The following is a 23136-nucleotide window of genomic DNA, read 5'->3' as shown; positions in this document are numbered from 1 at the left end:
AACAATACACAAGAAAAGCAATAGGTTCAACGAGAAGCGACACAATTTGTCTATCATGAACGGTACGATGAGTGCGTAATGGATAATGAAAAGAAAATAATTCAATGCGTGTTAAGCCTTCATCCGTCTGCATTTTACGCTCTTGTCTTAGTTGATTTTTTAATATATGAAATTAATGCATAAATGAGATATATATGTATATTAGTATGTAAGTTAGAGATTATTATCACAAATAATAATGCACACATTACATAAAATTTGCAATTTAATAATCACACAGATATTACTATGTAAATTATCATTAATTAAAGTGTGTTTAAAGTTGAAAAGATAATTGTTTTATATTGCGCAATTAAATCTGTGAAAGAAATATGTATGATTATTGGTAGAGAATGATTTATGATGAAAAGTTAGATAATTAATGTATAAGTTGTGAGACATTAATGTACATAAAAATAGGGAAAAGAGCATTTCTAATTTAATCAAATTACAAATCACATTTTGATCAATAATATTTTTCGAACATTAATCTGCTGAAAGCAAGTTTATGATTATTTTGTGACAATAACAAGTTTTACATAAATTATTATTATTAGTCCATATCTAATGATTTGAGTTTTTATTACGAAACAATACTAAAATAATAATAAAATAATATCAAAAACATATAATATATGGCAATTATATTTTCCATTAACAGATAAATTAAAGAAATACGATATAATGCAGCAACAATACAAAGAAGATGTACGGTTGTATCATCAAGAAATTCATCACTTACCTATTTGTTCGCCATTTTCTCCCGTCATTGTCCTCTTTTGCTCCATGATCGCCTTCTTCTCGAGCTCGCCGTGATAAGCGACATTCGAGATTATCTTACTGTTTTGCTTGATTCTGAGAGTCTCTGGATCGTCCGCTACCTGCGTAAATTTCCCCTTCGCCTTCTCAAATTCGGCATGGTATTTCACATTACTCTGTATCTTCGTGTTCTCCGCGATACGCTTCAGTTCCGGTGTCTCCGCCATCGTGGTGGCTTTGGCTTTTGGTATGTGTCTATAATAAAACAGTAAAAAAATCGTTAGAGGGTACATTATTATTACAAAAATTATTTATCTAAATCTAAAGTACTGAGCGAAACTTTATATTTCGCAGAATATTCAAAGATTACATTTTTGCCAAATAAAAAAATTACAAGTTGCTTCAAATTTAAAATTTCATTTCTCATTTTTAATACACCCGTTATGTGGTATTTCAGGTGAGTCTCGTGTTTCTTTCTTTTTCTTTAGCGAGAATATCTCGCATATATGAGCCTCTCATATATTATTTTATATAGATTTCTCCAGGCGACCTCCTCTACAAAGGAAACATAGAGGTTCGCTGAATAACGCAAGTTCCAAGTGAACGACAAGCGGTCAACGACGTTAGTCTTATCATGAACATCCTCTCTCTGTGCAGTATGTCGATTATAACGGAGAGGAAAACTGCATACAGCGAATTTATGTTCCTCGGAGAATACGTGACTAAACTCGAAAAATTCGTTTTTTTTTTATCTCCTACATCGTGTATCTACAGGAAGCTTCAATGTGTATTCGCGCACATGATAATGATATTTCCACAAAAGCAACGTTATGATTACGTAGAAATTTACGTCTCCCGGGAATTAGATGCATGGATTTTATGCAAACAATCTACACGGCCTTGTTAAAAATTTCTCTCTAATTGTAAGCCAGTTTTGAGCGTTAAGTTTTTAAGAAAAATTTTCAAAAATTAATATTAATTAATATTTAGTAAATGAGAGAACGCGTGAGAATGCGTTTGAGTGACACACATAAATGTATATCGACGAAGTCGTACGTTGTACCGCGTTAAAAACGCTAATACTGACGTAACAACTAAGGAAATATTGTATTTTGTATTGTGTTAATAGAAATTATACGAACCTGCATATTATTCGTTATTACTTCTTACTATACTTCATGTATATTATAAATATACTATAAAAATTTTAATGTAAAAAATTAAAAAAATATTACTACCTCGTCGAAAACAAATTAAATCAGATCGAAAGCAATTAAAGCGAAGTTTTACCTTAAAAAAATCTTTCCAAAATTATTATAACGACCGAAATGTTTCAACACTAATCAGTCAATATTTTATACGATCGTCAAAGACTCACACAATCGTCGAAGATAGATAATGTAAATCGGCTTTAATACTGTGTACGTATTAACTACTTCTGTCCCGCGGACACGCGCCAGATGTAATCGAGATTTGTGTCACGACTGCGTTTCCCATATACAATGCCTACGCGTTGTCTCACCCGGTAATTGTGCTACGCGATTACGTAATAAGCCGATACAGTGTGTACGAATAATAAGCATGCAACTCCGGTCTCTCTTTGTCCGGAGAAGTCGAGGGATAGTCATTGTTATATGTCCGACGAAAAAGAATTACCTTGTCGACCGATGCGTACTTGAATTCCTCGAATTTAGCGTAGAAAAAGAGGGAAACGCTAAAAATAACGTTGAGAACGGCTGCAAACGAGGAAAATTGGAAAACAATGGGTCCTGTGTGTTTTCTCATGCGATTGCGTACATACATGTTTCTGATTGTTATATGGTAGATGTAAATAATAATATAATAGGTATATATGTATGATAAGGTTGGGAAAGTTACTTTATAAAAGTAACTCGTTACCGTTACCGTTCTTTTTTCTAAAAAGTCCGGTCTTTGCAGAATAGTTTAAATGGCAAGAATCTCAATTCCGAGGAAGCTGTTGAAAACCACCTTACAAACTTTTTTCAAGAAAAACCAAGTTCTTTCTTCAAAAATGGAATCGACAAGCTTGTAGATCGTTGGAAAACCATTGTAGAAAAGAATGGAGACTATATAATTGATTAATAAAAGTGTTATCTCTAAAATATAATCTATTGAAGTTTATATTTAAATCGGGCACGAACTTATGCAATCACCTGATAATATAATAGGTATATATGTATGACAAGGTTGGGAAAGTTACTTTATAAAAGTAACTCGTTACCGTTACCGTTCTTTTTTCTAAAAAGTAACTCGTTACCGTTACTCGTTACCAATTTTAAAAAGTAACTCGTTACCTTTACCGTTACTCAAAAAATAACGAGTCGTTACAATTTCCGTTATTTTTTTATATACAATACAAATTTTCCATTCAATTTTTTTAAATACAAAATCAAATTAAACATTAAAAATTTACACTAAACATTAAAAAAATTTAAACCTTATTTTATATGTGCTACTCGCCTTACAAAGTAGAAAGAAACAAGATACCAAAAAGAGCATTCAGTAGTTTTCATGTAATGCTGTATTCCAACACTCTTATCAATATGTTCTTTTGTATGAAAATTACACCAAGTAAATTAAAAAAAAAGTAACGATAAAAGTAACTGTTAAGTTCGTTACTGAAAAGTGTAACAAAGTTACTTTTTCCGTTACAAACAAAATTTGTAACGCCGTTACCGTTACAGTTACCGAAAAAAATAATTATAATGGTAACAGCGTTACAAGTAACGCGTTACTTCCCAACCCTGATGTATGATAAGAAACAATAATCACGCGAATTTTTTCAGATGATACAATTGCATATACAAATGCAATGAAGGGATTATAATTGAAGATTGGCCAGAGAAATGAAACGTATGAAGAAATAGCTCGCGTTTTAAAACGTTAAATATTTTTTATTCCGATGTTGCGTTTAATAAAAAACAAAATTCTTGCAAGGATTACACAATGTATATCGTATAATATAATGTCATATATTATCGTTTAGTGAGCAATATTGATACATTAAGAGAATATAATATTAAAAGTTAGTAATATAAACTAAAATTAGTATAAGTTAAAATTAGTAATTTAACTTGTATGCTTAAATAATCTTGTTGATTAATAAAGTTGGTTTTAATAGAAAGTTCTACGCAGTAAATATACTAAATATGTGGAAAATTATTACAAACAATTCTGAATTAAGATATATCAGTGATATTTTTTCTCAAAATCAGATGTTATTTTCTCAAAATGCTGTATTTTTTTATAGCTTCGATTACGAACAAAATTATTGTTGTCACAAGCAACTACAAATAAAATATTATATTTTTGTATTAAAAATTTAGTTTATTTAGAGTGTCAAATCCATATAGGTAATTTGCAAATCTTTTTCCCATGAAATCTTTTTCTATTACGAGCTATATATATCGACCACGATATAACATGCGATGATATGATTCATCGAATCATTTAACTATATATACATATGCGCATATACGGCGATGACTAATCTCTTATTAAATACTTGTCTACCTATTAACTATGATATATGTAAGTAATATTTTTTTTATTGAATTTTATTTACGCATTCAATGCATATCTTAGGCAAAAATGGTGGGAGTTTAATACAGATGTGAAAAAAATATACGATTCATATAAAATAAAACAATAAAATATTTCATAAAAATGAAAACTTGAAGTGTTTCATTCGTGGTATTATTTGATATATGTAACATGAAGAATATCCTTTCATTTAAGCAAAAAAGATACTAATTTTATTTGAATGTAATCAGATTTAATGCGTGACAGATATTTTAACATAATGATTCTCTTGTATATTCTTTCGAATATAATAAACAAAGTTAATTATTGTTCATGAGATCATAAATACTAATGTTTCATATCGGACAATGCAAATTTATGCAAGTTCTCTCCTGCGCGTGATAAGATACGATTCATTGTTTAGTAAAACTTCTTTTGCTTATCTGTTTACATAACGCGACGCTGCACATCTACATGTTTGATTTATCAAATATTACGTACATATGTGGGTGCAACCAATGTACCGGAGCAGATAACATCTATTGCACCTGGTTATCGTGCCGGTTTCATAGCAGAGCAACAAGATAGTATCGATAAATTATGGTCATAACATCGCTTACTAAGCGCATAAAAAATTGCACACTAAATTACGTTAGACACATTAAGTATATTAATAATAGAGCTTAGAGAAATAATTAAAAATTGTGTGAAAAAATTGCTTTTTCTATTATTCATAAAACTCAGAACCTTCATATGTTTCTTAATAATTTCAAAAAGGATTTTTTTCTTTTTTTTTATTGAGTTATCATAGTAATCTCACAAATTGATTATAGCTTTGTTAGAAGAGAGAGAAATTTTAAAATATATAAATTTAATACTATCTTTCATTTTTTATTTTCTTCTGGCGTATCTGCAAATTTTTAGATGTATTTGTGCTCTTAATATATCGGCAGGATTTGCAATGTAAATGTGAATTGTATCAGATCTATTGTATCAGAGAATCAAAAATATTGTTTAAAAAATTATTAAGGCTCTCAAGTGAAATCACAAGTTTAAATAATCGCGGGCTATTAAGAGCCAGACGCGGATGGTAGTGCGTCAATTTCAAAGAAAAATAAATTTTCTATATAAAAATATTTTATTATTTTTTTTAGACTTTTTAGAATTTTATCTGAATTTAATCTAATACATTTTCTATTTTTGAAGTTATCTAATAACGATTTTCAATACAAGCAAAAATGGAATAAATGATATTGTAATATAATATTAGAGAATTCGAAACCGCAGTGCGCATTTCTCACGAGAATGATTACGTATACGATATAAAGCGCAATGATATTCGTAACATCTCGCGCAATATCTTGATCTGCTGGGAGAAATTTCTCAGGACGGGTCTATTGGATTCCGTTACTGCGGTTAAATCTCGGATGGCTTCGGTACTTGCCGCTCGTCAATCGTTACGACAAAGCGAAGCCATATCTTTGCCCGCATTCTAGAAATTCTCACGAAGGCCGAGACAAAAGAATGAAAAACCCTAAAGAAAAATTATTTTCCTCACCTTGTTCAAAAAAATTGTTTTCCTCATCTTGTTTAAAAAAGCACCATAAAATTATTTTTTTTCTTCTCTAATGGCAATATATTATTGTGCATATATGAGAGAGAAAGTTGTTACATGAATTCAAAATATAAAACTCTCTATTAAAGAGAAGATTTGTATCGTTTTCCTAAAATAGATATAGTCTTCTTTCGGTAATTTAAATTCGTATATAAAAACGTGCTGCAATAATTTATATAATTATGCTAGAGAAAAAGAAATGGAGAATAAATTGAAGTTAATTGATGCTGACGAAAGTGAACGCTTTATAAGAAATATAACGCGAATCGTAATTAATAATTACTTGTTAATTTAATTAACTGTAAACCAAAATTATACATCTTATAAGCAGGCATACTACTTGTACGTTTAAAGGCATCTTGCTTGTAAAATGTTTTGCTTTCAAAAACAGATATAATTTTTAATTTCGATATTATTTAAAGATAAAAGATATTATATTGAATTCTTTACATCTTTTACAATCATAAGAAAAATACACGCTGTCATGTTAAAAAGAATCTCGAGACTCTCTCTTTCCAACGTAATAAAGCGGATACCGTACAAGATTTATGCAAAATATCACGTATACTGGTTTTTGATACTGCGTTTTCGATAATGCGCTAGAAACTCATGCACATCGCTCGCTCATTCCCAACTCGCCTTGTGCGATTCGCATAAATCGCGCGTTACGTAGGACGGATGCGAACGTTATTAATTTATTTTTAATCGCGTATATTGTCAATGAGAACACAGACATATAAAATTTCCCGGTATATAAAAAGCATATACTCATCTTTAATGATCTGCGTGTACATTAATTTTTAGAAAAAACGAATATAATTTTTTATGTATATTCGCATCTCATATCTTTGCATACAGGATGGACAAAATAAAGCGTAAAAGCATATAAGCACAAAAGTTTTTTATTAAACGATTATTTGTTGTTTTTTTCACATCAATTGATTCATCTCATTATTCTGTACACAAAAATATTACGCTAAGATTATCGAAAACTAAATATTTTACAAGATATTTTATATTTTATATCAAAATATGTAAGATTAAGATATAAAGTAACTCGAAAAATACTTAATGAAAAAAAATACTTTATTATCGTGTTTTGAAAAGGTCTCAAGAAGGTCTATAAAAATATACAATAAAAAAAAGGGTTTCCATTAAAAAAAATTAAGTTGACATTGAAATAACCTTGGAAACCATCATCTATAAACATTGTTATAACATCAACTTATGTCCCCCTTGAAATATTGCAACTTTTATTTGAAACATTTTTCTCTAGAAACAATATTTTTGGAGATAAAAATTCGTCACACTTTATTTTGTCTATTCTGTATACGAAATTTTTTTTTTTAACAACCTTGATTAACATTTACGTAATATCACATAAGTCTCATTTCTCCTAGTTAGATAAATGTTTCTTCTATAATCTCTTTCATTGGATAAGAAAATTATGCAATATCATGATATTGTTGATAAATATAAAATATTATAGACCCGCTATACGTTATGCAAGAATTTTTTTGCAAAAAATCTTCGAAAATTAAATACATGATTTAAATGCAAAAAGAAATAATTCCATGATTTGTATCTCGATTTGATGCATCCTTGGATTTGATATCTTATTTAAGTATATTCCTTTTCTAAAAAATATTTATTATAAAATATTTGTGCATTGCATTATTTAAATAAAATGTTTTCTATCTATTACTTCTTACAGAGGTACACAGATATTATAACTTTGTTCATTTTCCGTTTCTTATATTGTAGTGTGTGTGAAGCTAGCATATCATTAACTCAAAACTCGTATTTTCGAGACTAGAGGTGATATTGAGTTTTTCGGGTAAAATAATTGTTTAAAAAATTTTCTAATTATTAACTTTATCAGAACTGTTTGGAAAAGCAATGTACATGTCCAGAACTACACAAGAACTATTTTATAATAATCAGAACTCTCGAAATATGGCCAGCATATCACCTCTATACTCGAAAATACGAGTTTTTCGGGTAAAATAATTGTTTAAAAAATTTTCTAATTATTAACTTTATCAGAACTGTTTGGAAAAGCAATGTACATGTCCAGAACTACACGAGAACTATTTCATAATAAGCAGAACTCTCGAAATACGGCCAGCATATCCACCTCTAGTCTCGAAAATACGAGTTTTCAGATAAAAAATTGTTTTATTTCATTTTAATGAATATTTTTTACTTTTAGAACTCTTCTTAGAACTCATGTAGAACTATAAATCTTTTAAATTTGAACAATTATTAATAAGGAAAATGTCGTAGGACAAAGTGATATGCTGCGTGAAGTTGGCATATCAGTTTGTCCTGAGGCATTTTCTTTGGTTTAATCGCCAGAACTATTTGTTTAAACTATCAAGAACTCTAGAACTATTGAAAATAAAGCCAGAACTCTTAATTATTTAGGATCTTCCACGAAATGATATGCTAGCTTCACACACACTATATTGTATTTCTATATTTTATCGCGTCCCGGTTTTTAAAGCGATTTAATTAGTTTTTTGTTTTTTTCCCCCAAGAATTCTTGCAGAAAACTGGATCACTAATCTTTTTTTTTTTATTAATTTTGTTAATTTTTTTCGAATAACAATTAAAACTTATTGCGGTATGGAAACACATAATTTTTTATTATATTTTATTTATATTATTGTACATTTTTACATTTTTTATTGAAGCATATCAATGATTTGTGAAAAATAACATATAATGAGAAGGTAGAAGTCATTTGCCCCGATGTAGCGCAGATGGAACAGGAAACTCTGCCGCCTGTCACACCGTAGTTTTAGCTTCGAACAATTTAACAACTAGTCGTAAAGGGGGGTGCCCAGCCTAGCGTAGCCTGTCTGCGTGGCTACGTTGAACCGACCTTGTCCCACAATGCATCCATCTCTCGGGCTCCATCGTCGCTTGAGAGAGAGAGAGGAACCTAACCCAAACCTATTTTCAGTTTTAAAAGTAAAGTTGGGTTTAGTTAGATTAGATTTTTTCGGGGCGGGGATGCAGAGGGAGAGACGGAGTCTTTTAGAGCGGACATAATATATTCGCATATGAGATGCGAATATACATAAAAAATTATATTCGTTTTTTCTAAAAATTAATGTGCACAAAGATCATTAAAGATGAGTATATGCTTTTTATATACTGGTATATCCGACGTAACATCTTTACATGAACAAAGAAAAATATTATCAATTTGCGGGTTGAATACATGCACAATATTGCCATGTACGAGATATAAATGTGCGAGCGACGTCCTCTAAATAGGAAAGAACGTCATCGAGGGAAGTGAATCATTCGCGGTGAATCAATAACGGTCCCGGATGATATCACATGTACGATTTTATTAAAATTTGGAAGGAAGACGCGCACGCATATTGTTTGCCGTAAATATACTCAAGAAAAATGAGAAAATCTTAAGGAAACAGAGTTTATATTAGCAATAAAGTACTTTAAAAAAATCGCACTTTTTTAGTTGGGCGTAATAATTTTGCATAAATTTTTAAGATTTAGCATTAAAAAATCTAAAAAATAAGCTCCTAATAAAGATTCTACTAAATTAAAGTATATATTTTTGCGCTCAGAGCGATATAGTAAACTCGTCATACGAAGAGGGAACGCAAATGTTAAAGTAAGAAAAGGCGGAGACTAAAAAGACAACGCATAAAGTTCTCACACATGTTCTCTTTTGCTATTTGGTAAAGCGCTTAATTCGTATATGTATAGAACATCGCGCGCGTGTACATGTACATGTGTCAAGAGAACACGTGTTCGTTTAATCGTAACGTTATATCCGTAAAGAGTCATTTTACTTAACTCGCTCCTCTTCCAAGTCGATAATCTTGAGACAACGAGCATTTGCACAGAAACTAAATTTCAAGTTAGTTTCAAACCCGTGCTAACTGCACTCATAACAAGTCATTCCAAGTAAAGCTATAATGTATAGAATAGAGATAGAAAACGCTTGCTATTATCATTTAATACTCAACAATAGCGTTCAATTATATTATTACCGTAATGATTACAGTAATTAAAGTATAAGTAATCAAGATGTTATAAAGACAACTTCAGAATTTTCTGAAATACATATCAACAATGCTATATTAACAAGTACTGAGCAGTATAATGATTGTAAATCTTTGTAAACATATAAACAAAGATATACATATATTTTTGGAGAAATATTTGAATACTGTATATGTATTTCATAAATAGTATTAAATTTCCTTGAAATAACAAAGAATGTGCATAATAATATGTAACAATCCACTTTATCGTGCAATGTTCAATCGCTATTATTCAAAAATCTGAAATAATCAATGAATAATAATTAAAGTACAGCTACATATTAGAATGTACTATAAATATAGATGCAAAAAACGATGAGTGAAAAAACTGATTGCAATAGAGGCAAGATGATGAGCGCAAGAGATAAAGTTATGGCGTAAAGATGGGATAAAGCAACCATACAAATGAATGAATCTCACGATTCACACGTGTTCTGCTTTGCTTATTCAGTCTGATTCGACACGCATCGCTGACACATATCCGTTGCAATTGCGGAATGCGAAATTCTCCCGACATTGTCCGCATTGCGCCGTTGACTTCGTAAACTTTGTGCCCATTTCTTCTGATTGACTTCAAGGAAAAGCATAATGTCTCGATCAGACAAATGCGGGTAAATGCAAATTCTCCTTTTTATTTCTATTATAGTAATTTTTTAAACAATAAAATATAGAAAGCAATGCAAAATATTTAATATATATATATATAATATATATATATATTAAGTATTTTGCATTGGAGCGGAGCCCCACCCCGAAAAAATTCTAACCTAACCCAAACCTATTTTCAGTTTTAAAAGTAAAGTTGGGTTTAGTTAGATTAGATTTTTTCGGGGCGGGGATGCAGAGGGAGAGACGGAGTCTTTTCCCCGCCCACGCATTCAATAAATAATATTTTTCAAGACAAGACTCACAAATTCGTGTAGTTGTATGTTGAAAGCTGTTAACAAACTGCAAGAAATAAAACATATTATTGATAAAATATCCGTGACCCTGTACGTGTGTGTGAAGCTGGCATATCATTTTGTGGAAACTCACAAATAATTAAGAGTTCTGACTTTCAATAGTTTTAAAGTTGTTGATATTTTAAATAAATAGTTTGGCCCATTAAGGCCGGGTTGTTCCAACCTCTAGGTAAACTTACCTGACGGTTAAAAGCACACTAATGTATGCTTTTAACCGTCAGGTAAGTTTACCTAGAGGTTGGAACAACCCGGTCTAAAGCATCGAAAATGCCTTCGGACAAACTGAGACGCCAACTTCACACAGCGTCTTACTTTATCTTACAGCATTTTCCTTATCAGTAATTGTCGGAATTGAAAAAATTTATAGTTCTACATGAGTTCTAAGAAGAATTCTGCCTTTTAAAAACAAAAAAATATCAATTAAGGTGAAATAAAGGCAAGTGGATCCCTATATCTATAGATACAGAGATGAAACACCGCTCGATTTTCGAAAGTTCTGTTTATTCTAAAGCAGTTCTGATATAGTTCTGAACGTATTAATGCATTTTCTAAAAAGTTCTGACGATAAAAACAATCAGAAATTTTTTAAAACAATTATTTTGTCCCAAAAACACACATTTTCGAGTATAAAGTGAGACATCGGTCGATTTTCAAGAGTTCTGCTTATTCTAAAGCAGTTCTGATATAGTTCTGAGCATGCACATTGCCTTTCCAAAGAATTCTGATGATAAAAACAATTAGAAATTTTTTTAAACAATTACTATAATATACCCCCAAAACGCATATTTTCATGTATATTTACTAAGCATAGTATTTTTTCTCTGATAAATATGTAATCGCGAAACAACAAATCTTTTGAGATTTTTAGAATATAATTGATGACAATTTAAAATGTGATCAGCAGAAACATCACCAAATTTAGATGCAACACTGTCATGCGCATGCGTTCGTTTAAAGTAAGATGGCGTATATTTCTTTCTCTCTCGCAAAATTTTGCCAAAACTGTCAAGTTGGCCAGACGCTGTTAGAGGGACTCTATCCTAAACCAATGCCGTCCCCCACTTTTTTGGGGGGAAATTACTCAGAAAAACCTCCCCTATAACATATCTAAGTGGCGATAAAATCGGAGGTGTGTTACCTTTTATGTAGTTTTACCTCTTTTTCTTTTAAATATTTCAGATAACGTTTTCTCGTCGGGGAGAAAGGAGCAAAACGTCTCGAGCAAATTATTTGTCATTACACAGCATATTAAGCGCCATATAAGCGTAGAAGAGAAGTCTGCAAGTAAGAAGAGAGAGATGCAGATTCGAGTCGCGACTCGGAGATTTCGACATCGCGATGCATAACGGAATACTGTACGAGTCACGAACGCATCTCTCGATGCAACGTGGCATACTGATATGAAGACGAAAGAACGCAGAGAGGAGCCGTAACAGGCCTAATTATCATCAAAAGCAAATGGATAATTCCGGGAAAAAAGATTATATTCGAGTGATTTGTTGGTGTTTCGCAAAATTTAATTTCTATCAAGGGAAGATTTTAAAGTATCCAAAGCATTCAACAAAATCTTTTTTTATAGTTCTTATTAATTTCTTTTATCTTGAATTCGATAAATATATTTGAATATCAGAATAAAATAATATTTAATATAGCGATAATTTTTTCAAACTTTTTTGAAGTCTGTATTCCAATTTAAAATTTTTTTATTTTTGAGCAGATAAGAGGAATAAAAAATATTTTCATCAATTAAACCATCAACTATATACAAAAATTTAAAAAAAAGTGAGATGTTAGGAGATTATCGCAAGAAAACGTTATAAAGCTTCACACGCTTCCTCCCGGGATCTCCTATTGCTCAAAAAAGAGCAATTAATATTCGTTGGGGCCATAAAATTAACCACGACGCCAAGTCAATTTTATTATGTCACCCAACGAACCTAATTACTTACAGATCGTATTGACGAGTTATTACGTATTAACGATTCATGTTTAACATTTGCTCTTAATTAAGATAATTATATATATGTATATATCTATACAGTGTGTTTCTTGTACAGTATATATATTTTTTACTGTCTTATCTGACAAAATATTCAAATGTTTAAATCGTAATTTTTTTTGCTCCATTTAAGGATATATGTGTCATATATCAAAATATTGACAAAAGCATGAAAATTTCGTAGACTGTTCTACTATTTCTTTTCAGTATCTATGCAAAACCTGAGCACAATTCTCTTAACGGTTTGGAAATTATTTAACTTATTGATTTTTATGAAAAATTGTGTATTGTAGCACTTATTGACAAATTTGACAAGGAAAAAACATTGCCAGCAAAATAAAAATGTTCGCATGTATTAACAAAATAAATAAATAAATATTTGTGCAAAATTTGATTTAGATCCACTTACTCGTTTAAAAGTTATTTACTAAAAATTTATAACAAAATATTTATAGTAACCCGAAATCTTCCTGTAAATTATTCGATTTTTTTGTTGTTTCCTGCAGTTAATTTCAGGGGATATTCATGACCAAAAGCTTTGTCATAATTAAAAAAAAAATTAATTACAACTATTTTCTCTTATAAAGACGTTAAAAATCATATTATTTTGTGATACTTTAATTCTTTTTATAATCCAGATTTATTTATTTAACTTTCCAAACAATATAAACGTACAAATATGTTTCTTTTTAAATTTTGACAGTTTTTGCTGCTATTGTACAGCCAAAACATCCTTAAAGCAGCACTTGTATAATATGATACACATATAATATGATACACATAATGTAAAAAACATATAATTGCTCGGACTTCAATATTACTACAAAATAATTATAATTATTATTTGTTTTGCTGGAATAATAAATAGATAACTATCATGCGAGACAAAAATTCCTAGCCATTTTTTTTAATATCTTGATGATAACTCGATGCTTCGCCACATTTCTCACAAAATAAGCAGCAGCTTATTTTCCTGTTACGGTGAAGCAACTTAATCACGAAAAGCACTAATATCCAATACTCGATAACACTAATTAGAATTTAGAAATTATAATCCTTCTGGATTATGCTCGTGCTACACTTTTTGTATCGAGTTATAAGATAAGTAGAGAATAAAAGTATTATATAAATGTCTTATCATTTTCTTTTTTTTTCATTTTATAGTGCCGCCCACTCCAATGGAGATTCTAAAATTAGAAATTCTGTTGATATCTTAATGTACGATATAATATGTTTATCTATTAAAGATAGAGTTACAAACGCACATGTTTTCAAAGAAAATATTTAGAACTGGATATAATGGAGCTAAATAAGAGATCATGCTTGATCAAAGAAACGTAATAAGCGACGAAAACCAGTTCTCGGTTTTTATCTCGAATACTTTTATTCTTTACTTGATCTTATAACTCGATACAAAGAGTGTAGCGCGAACATAATTCAAAAGGATTATAATTTCTAAATTCTAATTAGTATTATCGAGTAACGGATATTACTGTTTTTCGTGATTAAGTTGCTTCGCCGTAACAGGAAAATAAGCTGTTGCTTATTTTGTAAGAAATGTGGCAAAACATCGAGTTATCATCAGGATATTAAAAACAATGGCTAGGAGTTTTCGTCTCGCGATGATTTTCAAACGTACACGATGACGTACAGTGTGTCATAGCTTCCAAGTTTATTTGAACGAAAGCGCATTTAATTTGCGAATCATGCACAAAATATCGTTACAGGGAATAACTCTGGAGCCTAGAAAATAATATTTATTGTGCGTGGTAAGAATATTGCACGAGCGAAATGTGGGACATCAGCAAAACTATTACGCTACCGGTGCCGTGTGTAAAAGTTGCGCACGCGCGCGTTTAAAAGTCCTTGGATGGGTTTTAAAAGGAGAATCCTTCACAGACAGGAGGCGCGACTGCCAACTGTCATGCATTATCCTCGAGAGACCGCAAGGATCGCGCGTTCGCTTTCGCCGCATCAATACGCTTGGCATGCGTTTAACTATCAACGATTTGCGATCCAGTAACTATTCCGCTTTCACGTTCCTCTCTCGAGTTCCTCTCTATTGTTTACCGGATATTAAACGTCGCGTTATTATAACGCACGCACGTCGAACAGAGGAATCTGCGAAGCGTGTGCACGCCATTAACCATCGCTAATGTCAATGTTTCATTCGCATGAGTATCAAGCGAATTGGAAATTGCATGCGTTGTGGATCTTAAATAAATACTTTATGCGATGATTCTCTGAATTGCATGAAAAAGGCATTTATGATCCGTACATTTTCTCTCATTGTCAGATAACATATTGGAATAATTTACGCAATGTTACTTAATTTTAACAGAACAAGGATAGAGACAGTATAAAAGACTAGAAATAAAAGGAATCAATTAATATTAAAATTTTGTGAAAATAGCCATAAAATGTACGAAATATATAAAGCATAATCAAGATCTACTACAGTATAGAATGCGAAATACTACACAAGAAGTAAACTCGTTCATATATTTTTCGCGTGCTTATCATTAGCTCTTTTTTTTTCTTCAGATAATAGTTCTCGCTAGCAAATATTAAGTTACGTCACACCGCAACTTAGATCACATAAGGCAGTTTATTATGTGACGTAAAAAAAGAGAAACATGACACAATTCAGCTCGTAACACTGACAGCAATTTTCACGGGTCAACTTTCTTTTTGCAATAAAGTGGAACGCGGATTTCGCCAGAGAGACAAGAGATCACGTAGAAGGCGGTAATCACAAGTACAAAGATACGAAATATTTTACTTACGCTTCGCAATATGGCTGTTTGTTGAAACCTTTGTACGTCCGCATATTCAGGGTCATACCGCAGCCCTGGCACTTGAAACATTGCTTGTGCCATATCTGTAACAAGGAAACGCTGTTATTCACATTCCATATCGATTTGTCAGTCTTACACAGTTGCGAAATGAACAGCGCGGAAGAAAATAACATATATATAATACAGTTGCACACTTCGAATTTCAACCAATATAAAACGCAATTCACTATGAATCACGATCTGATATTGTATTGTGTGCAGCACATTTCATCTTAGCTTTCAATAACTACATTGATAAATATTAAATATAAACTTTTTTTTTACTAATATAACAAAATTATCTTTAGCAAATCTCATTTTAAGAATATTCTACATATTTATTTTTGCGCATTTCCCATTTTTCGAACTTGTAAACGTAATAAAACTGTCATGAAAATAATTTCATGTTTAATTGAATTAAACATCGGCATAAATAATGATAAACATTATCGACCATGATAACAGTAACGACAATGATACTTTGCGTTCTTTATCCGGATTCTTATGAAGTCTGTTAATATCTCATGATAATTATATTAATACGAAAACAGTACGATTTTTTAAATCGATATTCATATTAATGTTAATATCTATAGCAATTACCAATTATAGGCAATTATTGCCGTATCCTCACCGATGTAATCGGTATTCTACTAACCGATCTCTTAATGAGATACACATATCGTATTTAACGTTCAAAATTAATAATTTTCGTGCTCTACTAATTGTATAAGATGAAAGTATTATAATATTATGTCAGCAGTTTTTAACATGATAGTAAATAAAATTCATTGATAGTTTCCGCCTATTGTTAACCGGTGCACATCGAAACGAGCGTTTGACCAAATTATTCGCAGACCGTGAGATTTCTCAAGTTGATATTAATAACTGCGTACAATCATGAACATATCGTAACATCGTTTTGCGAAGAATAAAATAGCTGAAAATGTAAAACAAAAATATAGGAACAAATAAAAATTAATTACTCTGTTCTAAACAAAGTTAAACGAAAAGAGAAAGATTTTCTGGCTATTTCATCCTGCAGGTAAAGAGAAGATGATCTTTATAACCTTATCCTTATTATATATATATTAACTGCCAATAACTCCATAAATTACTATTAATGACTTCTTGCGTTCTATTTCAAAAGATAATCATATGCCAATAACAATGCACTTCGGATTGATTCGCGAAGTTTACGAGCCGATAAGGATAAGAAATACGATTTTTTAATATCCGAGATAAAATCCTGCAGACGGGTTAATAATATAAAAAGCGTGATTATTATGATCTCCCCTACTCTCCCCCTCATTTTTAAAGAGGTTGAGCGGTATTTAGTTAGATCTCTTAGCCCTGCTGCATTATACTCAATCTGCCATTGATAAATAGGGTAAATGACGTTCGCGTATTACGATGCTCGCGTAAGACGAGCATTAGTCAAATATGTCTGCTACAATGTAACAGCTGTGCGTAATCATCCTCTCATAATCTTATTCACAAGTATCACAAAAGCTACGTTAAAATGCTTCAAATAAAATTAAGCGATGTAAGGTGTTTGAAGCGTATATGGTAAGATTGGATCATCAATCTTTCTGATTTGTTTTTACACAGCAACTTTTAATCTTAGATTTCGCAATATACACTGCTCAAAAAAATTATGGCATAGAAAATATTTGCCGAAAATTGGCCAATTTTGACTGCCGATCACTTCGCGAAAAATTATCGTTGACGAATAATATTTTTTTTCAAAATGAAGTTTGAAGTCTCTACTTTAAGAATGTACCTCCATTTTTTGCATGCGATCCATCCCTACCTCTGTAACCCCTGAAATCTGAGGGCATGTTTGGCATACTGAAAATTGCAAAGTTTGACGGAATGCACAGACTTGAAAAAATTTTTTTTGAGGACGCCGTTTTGCATAACCGTTGTCGTCATAAGTTCAAATCTTCCACTTCAATTTGAAAAAAAAGCGAAGTCGCTACGATTTTTTTTCGCAAAGTTACAGCCCTTCAAAATTACCGTTGTTTTTGGCCTTTGAGCCAAGTACCGGCCGGCGGGTTTAATGACTGATCAAAACACGAGCCAAGAGCTGAAAAACGTGCGCGCGCGCGCGTGTGTGTCCAACACTTTTGCCATGGCTCCACTATGGCTTCCAGTCATTAAACCCGCCCGCCGGTACTTGGCCCAAAGGCCAAAGATAATTTTAAAAGGCTATAACTTTACGAAAAAAAAATCGTACCGACTTCGCTTTTTTTTCAAATTGAAATGAAATATTTGAATTTTATAACGATGCAAACGGCGTCGCCGAAAAAAATTTTTTCACGTCCGTGCATTCCGTCAAACTTTGCAATCTTCAGTATGCCAAACATGCCCTCAGATTTCAGGGGTTACAGGGGTAGGGGTGCATCGCATGCAAAAAATGGAGGTACATTCTTAAAGTAGAGACGTCAAGCTTCATCTTGAAAAAAAAATTCATTCGTCTACGATAATTTTTCATGAAGTGATCGGCAGTCAAAGTTGGCCAATTTCCGGCAAATATTTTCTGTCATAATTTTTTTGAGCAGCGTATTTCATCAAAATTTTTCTAACGAGCTAAATGTCAATATTTAATGATAGTCGCGACAAGTTTTATATTTTATTTAATAATCAATATCAAAATTTAATAATTGTGTCCTAAGAATTATAGAATATATCTCTGTTTTTCGAGGGGTAGGTCACTAGTGATTATAGTGTACAAAAATTACCCTTGATACGGATTACCTTTAAATTACCTCAGATTACTTAAGATTACCTTAGATTACCTCAGATTATTTGAGGCTACCTTAAGGGGCTACATACACCTAGCGGTAGGAAAAATAGGGGGAAATTTGACAATTTTTTTTCATAAAAAAATTTTTTTTATTAAAAAATCTCTAGCTTCATCTTAAAGTAGGTCCTTAATGTATATTTGGTAAAATTTTCATTAATAAATATTGAAAAATGTACCGTGGAGACATCATCTCCTGGAAGCTGTTCGACGATGCAGTAACCATTGTAGCTCCTTCAATTTTTATCTGAAATCAAAAACCAAAAAATTTTCTTAAAGTATATAAAAAAAGGAAGTTTTTGTCGCAGTCGATTTTTATAATTGTGATTTTTCGAAAAATGGCGGCCATTTGAATGCAAAGATATAATTTTTAATCTGATACCTTCGCATTCAAATGGCCGCCATTTTTTAAAAAATCACAATTTTAAAAATCGGCTACAATAACTTCCTTTTTTTTATATACTTTAAGAAAATTTTTTGGCTTTTGATTTCAGATAAAAATTAGAGGAGCTACAATGGTTACCGCTTCGTCGAACAGCTTTCAGGAGATGACGTTTCCACGGCACATTTTTCAATATTTATTAATAAAAATTTTACCAAATATACATTAAAGGACCTACTTTAAAATGTAGCTACAGATTTTTTAATAAAAAAACTTTTTATGAAAAAATTGTCAAATTTCCCCCCATTTTTCCTACCGCTAGGTGTATGTAGCCCCTTAAGAGCCAACTTCACATAGGTCCTTAAGAATACCTAAAATTACCTACAGATTATTTGATATTATCCTTAGATTACTTAAATTTCCTATTAGATTACCCAAGATTATCTGAGAATGCTAAAGATTATTTAGAATTACCAAAAATTACCTTGGATCACCCAAAATTTCCTTTGGATTGCCGCTGAATTACCTAGTCCTTGTACAAAAATTACCTCAGTGACCAACCCCTCGCTGTTTTTCATTATATAAACTTGTGCACGCACACGCGCGTGTGCGACGCGCGTAAACACACACACACACACACGCGCGCGCGCGCGCGCGTGCACACGCACGCACACGTATATACAGGGTGGACCAAAAGTCTGGATACAGTCGAATATCTCGTAAACAATGCAATTTTGAAAAAAAAGTTTCAGACAAAAGTTGTAAGGTTTACAAAAACGCATTGAACGATAATATCTAACTGATCATAATGTTACGAAGGTCAGGTCAAGGTAAACTTAATTTTTTTAAATGAAGAAAGAAGAGGAAGGCAATAGGAAAAGGAGAAAGAAGAGAGAAGAGGAGAAAAGGGGGCAAGAATGTATTTTTGGAATATAGCAGGAGTTACAAATAAAGATAAAGGTATGGGAATATATTTAAGTGGATTTGAGATGGTAGGGTTGACGGAAACGTGGATAGAGGAAGAGGGATGGAATAAAATAAAGGACAAACTGCCGAAAAATCTGGAATGGAAGTGTAGACCAGCAAAGAGAGAAAACAAAAAAGGGAGAGCAAAAGGAGGCATTATAACAGGAATAAGTAAAAGGATAACGACCTTGGAATACAAAGAATGGAGTGACAACATAGTGGAAAGGAGAATAAGATATGATGAGAGAGAGTGGAGAGTGATGACAGTGTACAGTCAGAATGTAAAAGAAATAATGCACACAATTTCAGAAGGAATGGAAAAGAACGAGGAAGGCGTATTGTTAATAGGAGGAGACTGGAACGCCAGAACAGGGGAGGAAGGGGGCTGGATAAACGAAGTGGTAAAAAAGGAGAGAGAAAGAAAATCGAAGGACAAGGTAATAAACGGAGAAGGAAGAAGACTAATAAGTGAAATTGAAGAAAGAGGATGGGTGATTTTAAATGGAAGCAAAGGAGAAGAAGGAGAATGGACATACATAGGAGAAAATGGAACATCAGTTATTGATTATATAATAGGAAACCAAGAGACTACAGAGGAAGTAGAGAGTTTGAAAATAGGAGAAGGAACGGACTCGGACCACGTGCCGTTGGAAGTGACATTATATGGAACAAGGGAAGAAGAAAAAGAAATAGAAGAGGAGAAAGAAATAGAAAGAAGAGAATGGAAAGAAGAAACAAAGGAAGAACTTGAGGAGCTGTGAGGAGTGGACCAGTAAAGAAGAGGGGGTTGAAGAATTATGGAAGGAAATAAAAGAGAAAGTAGAGGAAACAATACAAAAGAAGAAGAAGAGGAGACGTAAATGGAAGATAGGAGATAGAGTATGGCATGATAAGGAATGGAAAAACAAAAAGAGAGAATTAAGAAGAAGAATGAGAAAATGGAGGAAGGGAGAATGCGAAACGGAGGAATATATAAAGATGAGAAAAGAGTACAAAGAATGGTGCAAAGAAAAGAAAAAAGAATATGAGAAACAGGAAGAGGAAAAAATAAGGAAGATCAAGTCAGAACAAGAGGCATGGAAATATATAAACAGATTCAGAAAAAGAAGAAAAGAGATAAACGAAGAATAAGGTGAGGAAGAATGGAAAAGGCATTTTATGGGGATACTGGAGGGAGAAGAACAAATGGCAGTATTAGAGGAAAATGAAGCGGAAAGGGTAGAAGAAGAGGAAGAGGATGAAATAACGAGAGGAATTGATAAAGCAGCTGAAAAGATTGAGGAAAGGAAAAGCGCCAGGAGAGGATGGTTTGGAAAATGAAGTGTGGAGATACATGCCAAGAAGTATAGGAGAAGCAATGTGGAAAATGATAAAGAAAATATGGAAAGAAGGAGGAATACCGGAGGACTGGAAGAAAGGAGTAATATGCCCCATATTCAAAAAAGGAGGAAAGAAGGAGGTAAAGAATTACAGAGGTGTAACACTGATGGACACTGCATATAAGATTTACGCTAGCATTCTAAATGAGAGATTAATGGGAGAGATCGATGGCAAATTAGAAGAAGGGCAATTCGGGTTCAAAAGAGGAAGAGGGATTATGGATGCAGTATATGTATTAAATCACGTAGTAGATAGAGAGGTAGGAAAAAAGAAAGACAAGGTTTTTGCATGTTTCGCTGATTTGAAGGCGGCATTTGATAGAATAGACAGAAAAATACTGAGAGAAAGGATGGAGGAAATTGGTGTATCGAATAAGCTGAAAAAGAGAATAATGGAGACGTATAAGGAAACGAAGAATGTGATTAAGGTGGGAGAGAAATATACAGAAGGGTTCTGGACTAGGAAAGGAGTTAGACAAGGATGCCCAATGAGCTCGACGTTATTCAACATCTACGTAGCAGATCTGGAAGAAGAAATGGAAAGAGGACAGACGGGGGGAGTAATGGTAGGAAGAAGGAAGATATGGACGCTAATGTATGCGGACGACATAGTTTTACTGGCGGAGAGAGAAGGCGAGCTGAAGGAAATGCTGAGGAGATTTAAGAAATATTTAGAGAAAAAAAGTCTAATATTAAGCTCGGAGAAGACAAAAGTGATGGTGTTCGAAAAGGGGAAAGGAAGAACAAAGAAGAGGAGATGGAAATGGGGAGAGGAAGAATTGGAGGAAGTAAAAGAGTTTAGCTACTTAGGATACATTATGCAAAAAAAATGGAGGAGCGGAGAAGGATATCTTAGAAAGAAGAAAGAAAGCAATGATTACAATGAAGAAAACGTGGAGCATAGGAGAGAGATTATTTAGGGAGGACTACATACGAAGAATGAAGATGTTTAAAGCATTGGTGGAGAGTGTGAGTTTGTTTGGAGCCGAAATATGGGGATGGAGGAAAGAGGAAAGACTGGACGGAAGTCAAAGAAAATACGTAAAATGGATACGAGGTTTGGAAAGGACAACGCCAAATTACATAGTAGTAGAGGAAGGAAAGTTAGTGAAAATTAAAGAGAAGGCGCTGAAAAGAGCACTAAAGTATGAAGAGAAAATAAGAACAACGGGGAAAAAACTGGTGGAAGAATGCTGGAAAGAGAGGAAGAAAGAGTGGGGGGCAGGAAGAGAAGGAAAATGGGCGAGGATAAGGAGGAAAATATTAGAGGAGGAAGGAGATGGTAATGAGATAAGGGAAGGAAGCAGAGAAGAGGAGGAAAACATAGTACAAAGAATAATAGGGAAGATAAGAGAGAAAGAAAAAGCGGAAAGAAGAAAAAAGATAGAAGAATCTACATACAACAGAGAATACAAGAAGCTAATAAAAGAAGAGAGAACAGAATATTTAAATAAGAGAATGAAGAAGAAAGATAGAAAAACGATAGCAAGGTTCAGGTGCGGCAATGAAGTAAGAGGAAAAGAATATTGGAAAGCAGAAGAGGAAAAAGTATGCAGGCTATGTAAGAAAGAGATAGAAAGCATGTGGCATGTACTTAAGGAATGTGAAAAGACAGGACAGAGGAGATAGAGAAAGTGTTAGGGGAGGATGGACAAGGGCTGATAGTACTAAGGAAAATAGAAGGAGAAAGGAAGAAGGCGGCAGAGGAAGGATAGAGATGCGTTTTATTTTTATTTTTATATTTATTATTTTGATTTTGATTTT

The 23136-nt window shown here is 32.5% G+C and overlaps 1 protein-coding gene across 2 annotated transcripts in view; it reads right to left on the bottom strand.

Moving 5' to 3' along the window:
* The window catches only part of LOC115237300 (LIM and SH3 domain protein Lasp), a 53450-nt gene that overhangs the window by 2550 nt on the left and 27764 nt on the right, over nt 1–23136 (bottom strand). For both annotated transcript variants that reach the window (XM_029810259.1, XM_029810260.1), the window contains exons 2-3: nt 15789–15883; nt 782–1053 (exon numbers count right to left, since the gene is read on the bottom strand). In XM_029810259.1, coding sequence (XP_029666119.1) covers nt 782–1053; nt 15789–15883 — 367 coding nt within the window. The remainder of the gene's footprint in view (nt 1–781; nt 1054–15788; nt 15884–23136) is intronic.

The sequence above is a fragment of the Formica exsecta genome, unplaced genomic scaffold (genome assembly GCF_003651465.1).
Source record: "Formica exsecta isolate Colony F162 unplaced genomic scaffold, ASM365146v1 scaffold29, whole genome shotgun sequence".
NCBI classification, from domain to species: domain Eukaryota; kingdom Metazoa; phylum Arthropoda; class Insecta; order Hymenoptera; family Formicidae; genus Formica; species Formica exsecta.
This window is presented reverse-complemented; position numbering and strand designations above follow the sequence as displayed.